Source organism: Pholcus phalangioides, unplaced genomic scaffold, assembly GCF_987345545.1.
Source record: "Pholcus phalangioides strain wild (caught in Gottingen) unplaced genomic scaffold, Ppha-v1.0 ptg000016l_1, whole genome shotgun sequence".
Classification (NCBI taxonomy): domain Eukaryota; kingdom Metazoa; phylum Arthropoda; class Arachnida; order Araneae; family Pholcidae; genus Pholcus; species Pholcus phalangioides.
The window spans coordinates 12,926,129-12,940,419 of record NW_028301609.1 but is presented as its reverse complement, the minus strand read 5'-3'; the positions used below and the strand labels follow the sequence as shown (position 1 = coordinate 12,940,419).

The following is a 14,291-nucleotide window of genomic DNA, read 5'->3' as shown; positions in this document are numbered from 1 at the left end:
ATACTGATTTGAAAAGCTTTGGATTCCCTCGGTTAGAACAGAGGTTCTCGACCTGGGATTTCGCGGGCGCGGATCGAGGACGAACTCTGCAAGTTCTTTGAATCATTCCGTATTTTACGGGGACAGGCGAATTTTCTCACAATATTCGGCTTTTGAGATAGGGGTGATATTTCCTATCTCCCCCCGCCCTCCCCCACTGAATCCGTGCCTGAGCGAAGGCAGACATCTTCAGCTTTGAATGGAGCAAAGTCATATGAGATTCTCACGAAGCGAATGCATCTTCGGATTCAAATGGAGTGAAAGCGGACATCTTCAGCTCTTGAACAGAGTGGAAGAAAGCATCTTCAGCTGTGAATGAAGTCGAGGCAGATATCTTCAGCTTCAAATGAAGCGAAGGCATGCATCTTCATATTCAATAAAAACCACTCCCCCCCCCCCCACTACAGGGTGGGGCTGCAGGGTGACCGCTACAAATTCCCCCTTTTTCTTTTCTTACACTATGAGTTACACAACAGACCAGACTCGTCGGAGATAATCAGCCTAGGGACCCGGCACCAGGATGAGTAGGCCCAGGCATAGAACCTCATTGGATTATATCCCGAGAGTAGTTTGATTTAATTTATAAAATTCTTGTTCAATTTATAAATTCACTAAAAAAACCGATTCAATGAGTAAATCCTTTCACTCTTGGGGGGGGGGGGGGCCATCCGGGTGGCCGCATGGGTCACTGCTCTGGAGAACCAAATCCGAGTTTGAAAAAAAAGATTTGTCGATCAAAAACCGTGGTGGTCGTAGGGCGCTACAGATAGGTCCCGCACGGATATAATTTTTTTCTCGCCCTGGCCAGAGGGGGCACGAGAAGAAAATGTAGGTCCAAAGGAAGCCATAAGTGAGGGAAAGGTCAAGAAACATTAGTTTTTACTATAATATTAACGAGGTATTTTCTTTTATGAGCAATACAATTTAGGAATTTCTGGGGACTGGTGTTTTTACTATAACGTGTATTTATTTTTTTTTTTCAATGACCGAGATACCTTTTCGTTGTACAGTAAAACCTGTCCAAGTTGGGCATCTAGGGTTCCTTAAAATCCATGTCTAAGATATAGAGGGTACAGTATTGTGGACATGGATCGCGCCCGGCAAGTACGAAGACTAGGCAGAATACCGAACGAGACAAGCAGAGACGAGTCCCAGCATCGGCAGGCAAAATCGAAAGAGAAAACAGAACTATCCTCTGCCGCATTGAAACCGAAACTTTCTTATTATGGACCCTGCATGTGAGAAAGCGAAAACTGCTCCCCATAGGCACGTGGCAATGCCCCGAGAGCCGCTCCGTACAAGCAATAATTGTTCGCGAAGCAAATGTACTTGAATTGTGGGTATATTGTCGCAGCCAAATTAGTGTTACAAGTTATAGCCCCCGTACGCAACCATTACCTCCTAGATAGGTTCTTGGACATACATGCGGAACCTACGGCCTAAGCGGGCTAAGTGTGACCCTGGGAGCCATCTGATGTGGCCCATGACCTCAAACCTAATTTTGCGAAAAATAAACTAAGCTGCACATTCCCAGATCACTCAAGTGACTTTGGGAATGTGCCGCGGGTCCCTTAAGTGACCTATTGTACATCACTTGAGTATCCCGCAACGCAGTTCCAGAATACTCAAGCTACCAGATCACTTAAGTGACCCGCGACATATTTATCGCTCACTCAAACTGCCCACTGCACATTTATATAACACTTAAGTCACCTGCGGCACTATTCCAGAGCACTTAAGCAGCCCAGTGCAAGCCCACATCGCTTTTACCCGTGGCACATTTGCGGCACATCACAGATCACTTAAGTGGCCCGCGACACGTTTTCAAACCAGTGAAGTAGCCCGCTCTCTCCTAAAGGTTGAGCACCCTTATTCTAGGAGCTAATGACGCAACGAGGCATTTCTTTTGTTTACCATTCGAATGACTTGCGCCCGAGTGGCGCAGTGGTAAAATGCTCGTCTTCCACTATGAATGTTACCGTCAAGGTCCATGGGTTCGAATCCGGGCATACAACGTCAGAAACAAGTTATTTACCTACCGAGCCTGGGGCGACTACCGGTAGATGGCGCCTTCATTTCCCAATCAACTCCAATGGTTGGAAATTGCCGTATGGCGATATATGACCGGAGTTGGTGTGCGGTAAAGTAAAAGTAGTCGAATGATTTGCCCCTTTGGGTTTTCGTCTCCGGGCTTGCTTGCGTGCAGAGGCAAAGCCACTTGAAAGTTCTTAATGCAGCTTTGCTCGAAGTGGTGGGGAAGGGGGGGGGGAGTTGCGCGCTGGCTGGGCAGATTGGATGAACGATGTGACTCAATTTTTCCGGGCGGTGCTTGCACGGGGCCCGAGTGTGATGGTGTATGTGACGTGAGCTGCGTGGCATGTGAAATGGGGGGTGGGCACGCTCTTGGTGGCAGGCAGTCCCCCCACCGATGAGTGTGTCCGGGGGCGGCCGTACACAGTCTAGGGATCTGAGTCGGGGGCCTAGTGCCAGGCCACTCTTGTGGTGGCCGCGAGGAGGGTGTTGTCAAAGTTTCCGCTTCCAGTCCACCCCTCCGGACGTAACATCGCTCTTCTACCGTTTCCCGAAGACCCTGGGTAGCCGCCAGCAAAGCGTATTAAAGACTTCTTAATACGCTTTGGTAGCCAGTTTATATTCCCTATGGGGACTGAGTGAGGATCATGGGAGCACCTCCTAGAGATAGGTCTCCGCAGTCTGCTTGTGACGTCAGTAAGTAGTCCATTTTCCCTCAGAAATTTCAGGGGGAAAAATTCCCTGCAGTATCATCGTTGTGAGGAAAAGAAATGATCGGGCTCAGAACTGGCGATTTCTATAAGGCCCACACATCCAATCACTATGCGGTATTTGTGAGCCAATCAGGAAGATTCTACGCCAAAATAAGAAGAAACGAAATAGGATGCTGTGTTTCAAAATGTGGCAAACTTGCTAGGTAGTCTGAATGACGTTTATGGCAACCCGCGCAGAGGCCTATCTCTAGGAGGTGCTGATCAGGGTCGGTTTCGGATGGTGGTGGTGATTATTCCGTGTTATGGGATTATGGCCGGGTTCCATTGAAAACCGTCAAATATAGAGGCGTGTTAGGTATACAGAGGGTATAATTCGACAGGTTTTACCGTATAAATATGGGATTCAATAAATGAAAAGCATGTCTATATTATTATTTATGTATACGCACACTAATGTGAGATACGATGTCGTTTTCATGTGCCGTGTCTCCGTCTCGACAGGTGAGAGGATGCTGATATCCCGATTCGTTGGCCAGAGATCTCTGACACCGAAGATGGAGTGGACGGAGGACGAACTGACCGTGAACAGGACGGCCATCACCGTGTCCTACAGAGTCCGATGCCAGGCGAACTATTTCGGACACAGGTGCGACGTGCTCTGCAAACCGAGGAACGACGGGTTCGGCCACTATACTTGCCGCAACGACGGGAAGAAAGTCTGCATGCCAGGATGGGAAGGCGACTATTGCACAACTGGTGAGCATCTTTCAAATTTGACTGATCTTTCCTCACTCTCCTAAAAGCCCTCTTTACGCGTTGAGGTGCGCCTGCGCAGGTTTACCACACAGTTTCGGTGATTGTATTTGATTATACCTTTATAGATATACCGAATGAAGAACAAATCTGTTCAGGTCAAAAAAGAAACACTGCTCTGGTTAGGGGCCGTTCAAGTATTACGTAAGCAAATTTTTAGCCATTTTTGACCTCCTCCCCCCTTGTCAACAAAATTTCGTCATCAGCTCTGCCCCTCTGAATCCTAACTCATATTTTCATAAGGGGTGGTTGATGACGTAAGCATTATCCAAACCCTCCTCCCCCATCGATGTCATACTTGTCCCTTTATACCCCTTATATACCAGATGGCAACCTACCCGTTTTCGATTTGACGAAGCGGGGTCTTTGTATCGAGCGTCAACTGTATATATATCGGTCATTTCTTAAGGTTTCGAGGTGGTGCAGGGAATGCTCGAGTGATGCAGTGGTAAGATGAAGGCTACCGTCAAGATCCACGGGTCGAACCCGCTGAAGAACATCTGAAACAGGTTTTTTACCTACCGAGTGTGGTACCGCCCGTGGGGGTATATGGCGCCTTTATTTCCCACCCAACTCCAATTGTGTTGTAAATTTGCCTAATAGCGATATATGACCGGAGTTGGTGTGCGGTATAGTGGATCCCAAGTGCCACCTCTCGCTACGTCGTCGTACTAAATGATGTGGATGCACCGAACTGTTCAGAGTATGCTTTTATATGTATACCCATCAGAACTGCTAATAGAACCGGGGAGCCATCTTAACTCTAAACATTGCCTGGGAGGTCATATGTCCGCAGGATCTCTAGTCCAACACTAGATATGCTCTCAAACTATTAGGTACACGTGTACGATTCCGGCACAACTCATTCGGTAGTAAATTGCCCGTGGCGATAGACCAAAGTTGTTCTCGGTATGAGTGAGCTAATGAAATACCTGCTCAGGCAAACCTGGCAGAATGTAGCGAGCTTAACAGGTCCTTCAAGTTATCGATCAACTGATCAGCACAGGGTTTTCTCGAGGAGGAGAGTTTTTTTCCCTGCAGAAAACGCTGTAATCTTGGCTGAAACCCTCCACCTTGCGTACGATAGTGTAAGGGGCCATTCAAGTATTACGTAAGCAGATTTTTAGCCATTTTTGACCCCCCCCCCGTCAGCAAAAGTCAGCAAAACACTGAGATTCCCCCGACCCCCGTCAGCAGCTTAGAATATTTCATATCTTCAAAAAGGGGTGGTTGATGACGTAAGCAACCTTCAAACACCCCTCGATGCTGACGTAATACTTGAATGACCCCTAACTATTGAAAGCGAGTCATTTCTTCTAAATTGAATTTTTATATAATTTCGCGTATGTTCCTATCATGGTATTTTGGCTATTTCTAGGGACCAATAGAAATCAGCAAAGCTATTTTATTGCCTGAAACAGTGTAGGATGGAGGGGGGGGGGTAGATCAAATGCATGCCATCCATTGTCTTGTTTTTCTTTTTCCTCAATGGCAAATCGCGTGTTGAAGACAGCAATGGTTCCAGGCCACCGAGTCCTCATCCTTGAACCGGCCGCTCTTGTGAATTTTAACACATCGGTTACAATATTGTATAAATTGGAGTGTTCGTGATGATTGCCGGCCACTGCCGAGGCTGCCTTTTTTTAATTCTCTCCCCCCCCCCCCAATCAGCCAATACAATGTACTTTCGTGCATTCGTGACCAACTTCCAGAGGAGGGATAGAAATTCCCTTATGTTGGCAAATATCATTCGACGTAAAAATGGACTAGCTCTTTCTTTTAGTCTGTTTTAGTTAAAATAGAGCCATAGCCTCCACAAGTGTGTGCGAAAAATTTATCGCCAACAATTCTCCGCCTGAAAATTCACCGCCACGCAATTCACCGACAAAATGACAATGAGTGAGTCCCTGATATATACGGTCGCTCACCCACTCCCACGACGATTCACACTGTCACTCACCCAATCATATGGTCACTGTCTGGGTCACTCATATGGCCATTCAACCATTAGCTATTCATGATCACTCACATGGTCATTTATCCACTAACTGTTTCACTAACTCATTCGGTCACTCACTGGTCACGAACTGTCAATGAGTTTTGCCAGCGTTGAATTTCCCTGTCGGTGAATTACGTGGCGTTGAATTGCTGTCTATGAAATGTTGGCGGTGAATTTTCCGTAAATCCCCTAAAGGGTAGGACTGACAAAACGATTCTTATCATTTTTTGTTTTTTTAAATTAAAAATTCACTAGAGAAGAACCCGTAAAAATCTGGCCAAAGATCCCAGTCTTACGGCCCTGCTACAGGGTGTGTGTGTGTGTGTGGGGGGGGGGGTAGAGTTCCGTGGGTTTGATCGAGACAAAAACCCTCTCGAAAATCAAAAATTTTCTGCCATTCATACAAAACTGTGACGTCACTCTTCATTTTTTTTTTCTCGATCAGCTGTTATCTTTGATTATGGACTCGTCGTACTGCGCAGTGTTGACATCGGACGTTTTCGATTTTCCTCTCTGCCCGAAAAACGACGCGTTCCATGGTATCTTTTAGGACTTCCTGTGTTTACGGAAGTCGTCTCGGAGCAGCATGCAAAATACTAACACTTGAATATTGCATGCGGAAAAGTTTTTTCCTCCCCCCCCCCCCCCTAAACTCTCATACACAAAATGCCCTATTATTCAGCGTTTCCTCAACCTTTCAAAACCCAATGTCCAGTAAAATATCTGAAACAATTCCACAAACCACGTGTCCCGTATTACGGGCATTCCAGTATTTTCAATTGTTCCAAATTTTGTTTTATTATACATTTGTCCAGTTTTTTTTCAACGATGTTTATTTAAATTTGTAGCACTCGTTAAAATCGGGAAAATAAACAGCGTTTTACTTATTTGTAAGGTTCAACGTTTTTCCCTCAATTTTTTCAGCGATTTTTAGCATTAAGGATTTCGCGGTCTTAAGGCAAGAGTTCGCGTTGGAGACTTCCCGTATTTTACATAACTAAGAGATCCCAGTTCCCCTTATTTTTCTCAATGAAATATGGTCAACTATTCATTTGAATGGGTTTTTTTTTTTGTTTACTGTGATTTGTATCAGTCCTTTATATCCTTCCACCATTTTTGCAGTCATTAGCAAATTTGTGGTTTAGATTACATCGTTTGGCTACAATCAGTGACATTCCGTACTTAGTATCGCAAAATTTCCCGCATTTTCGATTGTATGTATGATAAACCTAAGTATGAAGAAGTTTCATTTTTTGAATCTATATGGATATTATTAGTACAGTGGAACTTCGGTTAACGAGTTTAATTCGTTCCGCCAACGTGCTCGTTATCCGAATCAAACTTCCCAATAGGAAATTATGGAAACTCGCATAATTCGTTCCACAATTATTCATTCGCATAAAAAAATGACTAATAAAAACTTCTTAATTCAATAAATACAACATAATACAATAAAATATATGCATAATATAATAACTCCATGACACTAAACATGCAATGGGATAATGTTTGCAAATTAACTCCCTCTGAACACACCAAAAGTTGTTTTGGACGACTTTAGGGACTCGCTTTTTTTCTGCAAACTTATTCTTTTAGTGTGGCTTCGAAAAAGAATGTATCTAATGACCTTGCTTTTGGATCCTTTTTTAAGGATTTTCTCGGAAATGTAGAATTCGAAGTTTTCTTTGACAAATTCATTGCTTGCACACTGATACAGCTTTATTTGGTTCTTTTCTGCAGAATTTTGCGCGCATTCCCACATTTTACACAACTCTCTCTAATCTTATTTGAAGTGAGGCACTTCTATCTTCCTCAGAAAAGGTAGTACCACCCTCCATATATAAGATCTTGCTGTTGCACGCGATCGAGGTCCACCAGTTTGTCTACGCTCAACTCCTTGCCAAGCAGAATTTATAAATCAAATTCAAGCGCGTGGTTACAATGCGACGTCTAGTTCCGCATCATAAACAGTCACGCTCGCACACGAGTGTTAATTTTTTTGAGTGAGGCACGCCGACCGGAGATCGTAGGCGAAAATATTACCCACAATTCCACAGTACGTGTGTGGACGAAAGCGAAAAGAGCGAGTGAAGAAAAATCTTTACGTCATGAAATTAAACTACTAACCAAATTTCATGACTATAGCTTCAGCGGTTTTTGTTCGGCATGATTTCTATATGTTACCTACAAAACCCTCTTTTGACTCCCTTAGAGGCTGAATTTCGAAAACCCCCGTCTTTGCTATTTTTTTACGTCATGAAGTAACACTTCTGAACAGATTTCATGATTTATAGCTTCAGTGGTTTTGGCTCGGGATGATTTCAGTATGTTTTTATCACGTGTATATATTGTTCATAATTTTTATTAATTGCAATTTTAATTGGGTTGCTGTATTTTTGAAATATGACATCCATATTTTTATGGGCATCTTTTTCTCATCCACCTCGTTGGGGCATTTTGTCTGTTGTGGCGTTGTATTTGCATACCTTTGAACCCCCCCCCCCCCCAATAGCGGCCGAGAATTTCAAAAAACCCCTTCTTGGTTAGTCTTTACGGCATAAAAAAAAAAACTATTGATCAAATTTGATATTTATAGCTTCAGTGGTTCCGGCTCAGTGATCATGAATCAGTCAGTCAGGGCATGTTATTATATATGTATAGATTACAGTGCGTACGAGTGCGTGGATCCAGGACGATTTGACGAGAGGGGCGAATCGTGTAAGTTCGTTTGATCATCCCGTACGGGACATGCAAATTTTCCCATTTTATTTGGCTCATGCCCCCCTGGATCTGAGCCTGAGCGGGGGCAGACATCTTCAGCTGCGAATAGATATCGATCCAGTGTGTACCTTTTTTTTTGTGTAGGTGTATCGGATCATCCCGTATTTTCCGGGACAGACAAATTTCTCCCATATTATTCTGTTCTTGGGAGGGGCGTTCGCTCCATCGCCCGCCTCCCACCTGGACCCGTGCTTGATATCGATAGACATTTCAGAACTGACGAACGACACTTCTCGAAAGAGAAGGGAGCCGGGAGAAGAGATAAGAAGAAGAAAAAAAGCCGTTCGTAGAATAACCGTTGTCATGAAGTTTTGGTGTAGGTGCGAAACGTTATAATAATAACGATGAAGACGGTATTTGATTGATGTATGCGCCGTTTTGCTTCTCCAAAAGTCGTCCAGTTTTGTCTCAGGGTGTGGTCACGCGAGTTTTTCGAAGATTCTCGATAGACCTTGAGAATCCCGTCGTCGACGACGACTACTACTACTAATAAGTAATTATCCGAGAACAAAAGGTTCGGCTAGAAAGAATCGCCAGAGTTGGGGGTGGTATGGGAGAAAGGCACAGAAGAGTGAAGGAGAATGATCGCGTGCTGCTCACACATCCGGCGTCCGTCCGTCCGTCCATCCACTTGGAAATTCTCTTTCTGCAGCAGCAAGTCAAGTCTCGTCTCTGCCTTGACGACACCACGACCTTCCATCATCCACCTTGGACTCTTCCACCTCCATTACTTTTTTCCCCCATCACACTTTTCCAACCTTTGAAAAAATAAAAAGGTACACACAAGAAGATAAGAATGAGATTTTATGCCTAGATAGATCTCTGTGCCGAAGTTGTAAAAAAGACGATGGCCTGTTCTAGTACACCAACCAGTGTAGTAAAGAAAGGAACTAGGCTCCACTGCCTCAAAGAAGTGTAGGGGGGGGGGGCGCGGGTGAACGCGAGTATGTGTGTGTTTTCATTATGAATGAATGGTATTCTCCCCCTTCTCCATTCACCTTTCTTTACGTCCTGTTGTGCAATAGGCTCTTATTCTTTAGATCTAGCAAACTGGTACTTAGTAGTTAGCTACTGATTAAGAGCTAATAGTTCTTTCTTCAGTCTCTCTCCCTTTACTCACTTTTTTTTTTGAATTAAAGTAAACTTATAGGGTCGTCTTAAGAGCATCGCGGCCCTTTCCCCCGGGCAAAGTGATTTTTCAGGGGGGGGGGCATATTTGGCTGGAAAATGCTTGTCTAGCAATTTACATACTCGCTCTCGAAAATTTTATACAGATTTCATTCTTATGCGGCTCTCAGACCCATGCCTAGATGGGCTTATGCGTTAAGACGGCACTGAAGCACCGCCGTTACAGAAATTTAATTCGGAAAGGGGCAATAGCAATTTCGGGGGGGGGGGGGGGAAGAGACCGGGGACACCACTGTTCTTCCCCCCTCTCGCTACGGCCTTGTACTGGAGTACTACTATGCAGGGGAGTACGCAGGCAAGTGCCGTCTTAACGCACGACCCTGGGGCCTCACAAAAATGAGAACTCGTTGAAATTTTCGAGAATTTTCCAGGTAGGGCCTCAGGAAAATCACTTGGTATGGGGCCGATGATACTCTTTAAGACAGCCCTGTACGCAGGATCGATCTTTGCGGGAGGGGGGGGGGCTCCCCTACCCGCGTACTCCTCTGCTACTATGTTCGACCAAGGCCGTCGTAAGAGCGTCATAAGCCCCTATGCAGAGTGATTTTTTTAAACGTCCCCCCCTCCACCTTAGACATATCCCCCTAAAAATACCTGCCTCCAATTTATATATACTTTGCTTACTTATATACGAAAATAGCATGCAGATCTCGTTTTATGAGGTCCCTCTGCACTCAAGGCTCCCCGGCCGTGCCGGTGGTTCTCAACTTTTTTGATTCACGGAACCTGTAAGCCTTGTCTTCATTTTATTTATCAAATTTGCCAATTTATTTTGTGATCAGCGGAGCCCTAAGGGCTCTCACAAGGGGGCTGACAGGGCTCCAGCCCTGGGACCCAGGACAATTACTATAATTTTTTGTTTTTTTCATGCTATAAATTCACTAGAAGGGTCCGTGAAAAGTTTGGTTTGGGGGACCAATAAATATTTCTGCCTAGGGGTCCTTGCTCAAGGATGTGGGGAGTCATGAGGGGGGGGGGGGGTGCACTTGTACCTGTGCTACAAAATGTGCTACGCTGACGCCACTAAGCAGAGGGCTACGGGGATTAAATGCTATGGTTTTTCCACGCCTTTCAGAATAAGAATATCTGTTGACCCAAGTGGAAGGGAGATAAGCTGTAGATAACATACACAGCGGTATATAATCTTTACTTAAAAGTTCTGATGCTTCCATAATGTTTAATTTGCAGATTGTACGCAAGAACGTACAGGATTTATTGGTTTTTATTTCCAAAAGTGTGAAAAATTTCTTTTTTAATTTAATAAGAATTTTCTTTTTTTTTGCAGCTGTTTGTCGTCCAGGTTGCCATATAGACCATGGACATTGTAAGCAGCCTCACGAATGCATGTAAGTATTCCTGGTATATATTCAGCCTCGTTTGAATATTGTTATAATGGTTTTTTTCATAAATATTTTCAATTACACAAGCCAAGAAAGAGTCTTAAGAATCCATGTTGCTGCAAATTGTTATTTGTTCACTTCAGGCAAAATTTAAACTTATTAATGGTTTTATAAAAAAAATTTGAATGTTTGGAGTTTAAATTTAAAAAACAAGTTTTTTGTTCAAAATAACGTCTTCACAGCATTTAAAACCCTGAGATAATTGCATTAAGGCCCCTACACACATGCAGTTATACTTAACAGGCATAGGTGCCAAAACCTAAGGGCTGAAGCCATTTGAGCAAGGGCATAGTGAGGGGGGACTTTGGGATCTGGTCCCCCCTGAAATGTGAGAAAATGACAGAAAAAAGGGAAAAAGATGGCCAAATCTGTTGTGCACTTTGGTTCCCCCCCCCGAACGAAATTTCTGGCTATGCCCCTGCATTTGAGCCCATTGAGCCCCCCCCCCCAATAACTCTTGTAAGGGGGCTGAGCTTCCCAGTAATTTCTAAAAAAACAATGCATCCTCCCTCTTTTGTGTAGGCGATTGAGTCCTGTATATACAGGACGACCAGCAACTTTCCTGTCCTCCAATGTTTTCTTCATGTCTTTCATCTCTGCTGACAGGTGCACCTGTGCAGGTATAACTGAGAGTAAAATCTTCATAAACCCTTGAATGCAAATTTTACAGGGTGCTTAATTGAACCATTTATTAAGTAAATTAGAATTAAATTTAAAAGTTTTTGGGTTTTTTGGCCAACGTGAAGTACAATTTTTTTTTCTTTCGACGTTTCGTTCACACAAGTGGCGAACATTTTCAAGATTTGCTGGCGAAAGGCTACTACTTATGCCTTCTCCCTGCTTGAGTCGTACTACCTCGTTGGGACTGGTCTGTTTTCCCCCATTGGCTGAAGTTGTTCCTAAGTGCTCTGGATAATGCTTGGATTTCAACCTCATCATTTTTAAAATGGGAAACCAAGCACTGTTGATCTTCATCCTCTCTTCCTTTCTGTTGAAGCAGTTCTTGTGCTTGGTCACGAAAGCCTTTTTTGTTTCATTTATCAAGTGCTCGTGAGCACAAAATTGGACACGGGCATTGAGCACTATTGGTACTTCAAAGAGCACCATTGGTGCTTGTGAGCAACGAGTTGAAGATGGCTAGTCTATACCTTGCATATACTAAAATCAAACTTAGCATAATGATTTCAATGAAAGACTGGTTTGATCATCCCTGAAAACAATTGTATATTTACTATTTTTTTGGCATAGTAAATGCTTATTTGTCATTTATTTTTCTGATTTTACAGTTGCAGGCCTGGTTGGGAAGGAGAACTCTGTGATATTTGCTCCAGATATCCAGGATGCGAACATGGCACCTGTAATGAGCCATGGCAGTGTAACTGCAACGAAGGCTGGGGTGGCCTTTTCTGTAATCAAGGTAACAAAAATCTATTATTCTAAACACATTTTTTTCAATGAAACTATTATTTGTATATTTACATGTTTTACCTCTAAGTATTTACAAATGGTGATTTGTGTGTAAACTTCATTTTTTTTTTTCAGATCTCAATTATTGTACAAACCACAGGCCATGTAAAAATGGCGGCACATGTACAAACACTGGACAAGGTTCCTTCACCTGCACATGTTCTGACACATATATAGGTAGTGTATGTGACATACTACGGAATCCATGTCAGAATAATCCTTGCAAAAATGGAGGAATATGCTTGGTAACTATTCGGAAGATACTTTTTGCAATTTCTTAAATACACATTCTATGATTTTGTACTCGGTATATACAGGGTGTCTATAAATTAAAGTTAATGTTCTGAGCTATCTACGACCTTAAACTATCCCTAAAATACACTTCATATGGGCCTACTACTTCTAAAATAGTTTCCCAACCCTTTTTCTCCCATCGCCCCAAAACGCAATCTAACCCATAGGGTCCTATGTTATATCCGTAGCTTCTACCATCCACCTGGAACATTCCATCGCCCATCGTTGGGAATCGCTGTTCTAAAATCTACTGCTTAAACTGTATCAGGAAAGGTACGAAACTTTGCAAACATATATTAATGAAGAGATTTGAACTGTTTTTTTTTTTTTGCTCTTAATTTCTTTCAGACATCCACCAATAGAAGCCGTTTTCTATGCCAACTGTAGTGCACATGCTAATTTTTTGCATACAACATACAAACTAATCAAGCTTCATAGCAGGGTATTTCTAGACTCCATTGCAATCGAATATGTTCAGAAAATAGTATAACATTTTGTTGACACGAACTTACTTTCACTGTGAAACTCTTTTACAAAGATGATGATTTTAAGGCTTTAGTGGGGGGGGGGGGGAACCAGGAGGTTCAGTCCCCCCCACCACACACACAATTGGAGGTGTGAATGCGAGCTGGTCTCCCATTTAAAAAAAGACACTCTGCACAGAGCAGGCACACCTAAAACACAGTACTGACATGCCATGAAAATTCAAGCATTTAACCATCTTTACTTCAAAATACGGAAGACAAATGGTGGAACTAGCAAAAACTGAAAGAAATTTCTGGATACTTGGTGATTTTCCTGTCTTAAAGAGCCTCCGCAATACTTTCTCTTCCATCATTAAGACCTCCTAAAGTCTCATAATTTTCTGATGAATGGCTAAGGCTTCAGATCAAGGGTGCTCAACCCTTTGCAGAGTGGTTCACTTCATTGGTTTGAAATGTGTTATGGGACACTCAAGGGATCTGTAAATGAGCCGCCGATCACTTAAGTGATCTGGAAATGTGTCGCAGGCCACTTGAGTGATGTATAATTGTGCTACAGGCGATCTTTAAATATGCCGGGGGGTCACGTGAATTATATGGAACTGTGTTGCAAGTTACTAAAGATTTGTAACTATCCCTTAGTTTATTTAACTGATCTGTAAACAGTGGTGTTGGAGCCGGAGTGTTGTGGGTGTTTGAGTGCCCATGGTAATTTGTAGTACATGGCCGAGCAACCCCCAGAATTAGTTCAAAAATCAAAATATCTTTCATAAAACTCAAACGAGCAACCACAAGTTCGAGACACTTCTGACGCCTCTTTTTGTAAATGTGTTGCAGGCCACTTAAATGATCTGAGACTTTGCTGGGGGTCACCTAAGTGATATGCAAATATGCTGCAGGTCACTCAAGTGATCAGTAAATACACCGCTTAGTTGATTTTTACGAAATTAGGCTTGAGGTCGCAGGCCATATTAGATGAAAGTAACATTTTGCCAGAGAATCATGGGTTGAGCATGCATGCTTTAAATGGCTCAGAACATGGCAACAGTAATTGCAGACACCTAGTATATCGCTGATACAAATT

The 14,291-nt window shown here is 43.2% G+C and overlaps 1 protein-coding gene across 3 annotated transcripts in view; it reads left to right on the top strand.

Annotated features, from left to right (window-relative positions):
* LOC149075082 (uncharacterized) overlaps nucleotides 1-14,291 on the top strand; it is a 154,309-nt gene that overhangs the window by 131,066 nt on the left and 8,952 nt on the right. For all 3 annotated transcript variants that reach the window (XM_089245640.1, XM_089245641.1, XM_089245639.1), the window contains 4 exons: nucleotides 3,285-3,539; nucleotides 10,850-10,910; nucleotides 12,251-12,381; nucleotides 12,507-12,676. In XM_089245640.1, the coding sequence (XP_089101766.1) occupies nucleotides 3,285-3,539; nucleotides 10,850-10,910; nucleotides 12,251-12,381; nucleotides 12,507-12,676 (617 nt within the window). The remainder of the gene's footprint in view (nucleotides 1-3,284; nucleotides 3,540-10,849; nucleotides 10,911-12,250; nucleotides 12,382-12,506; nucleotides 12,677-14,291) is intronic.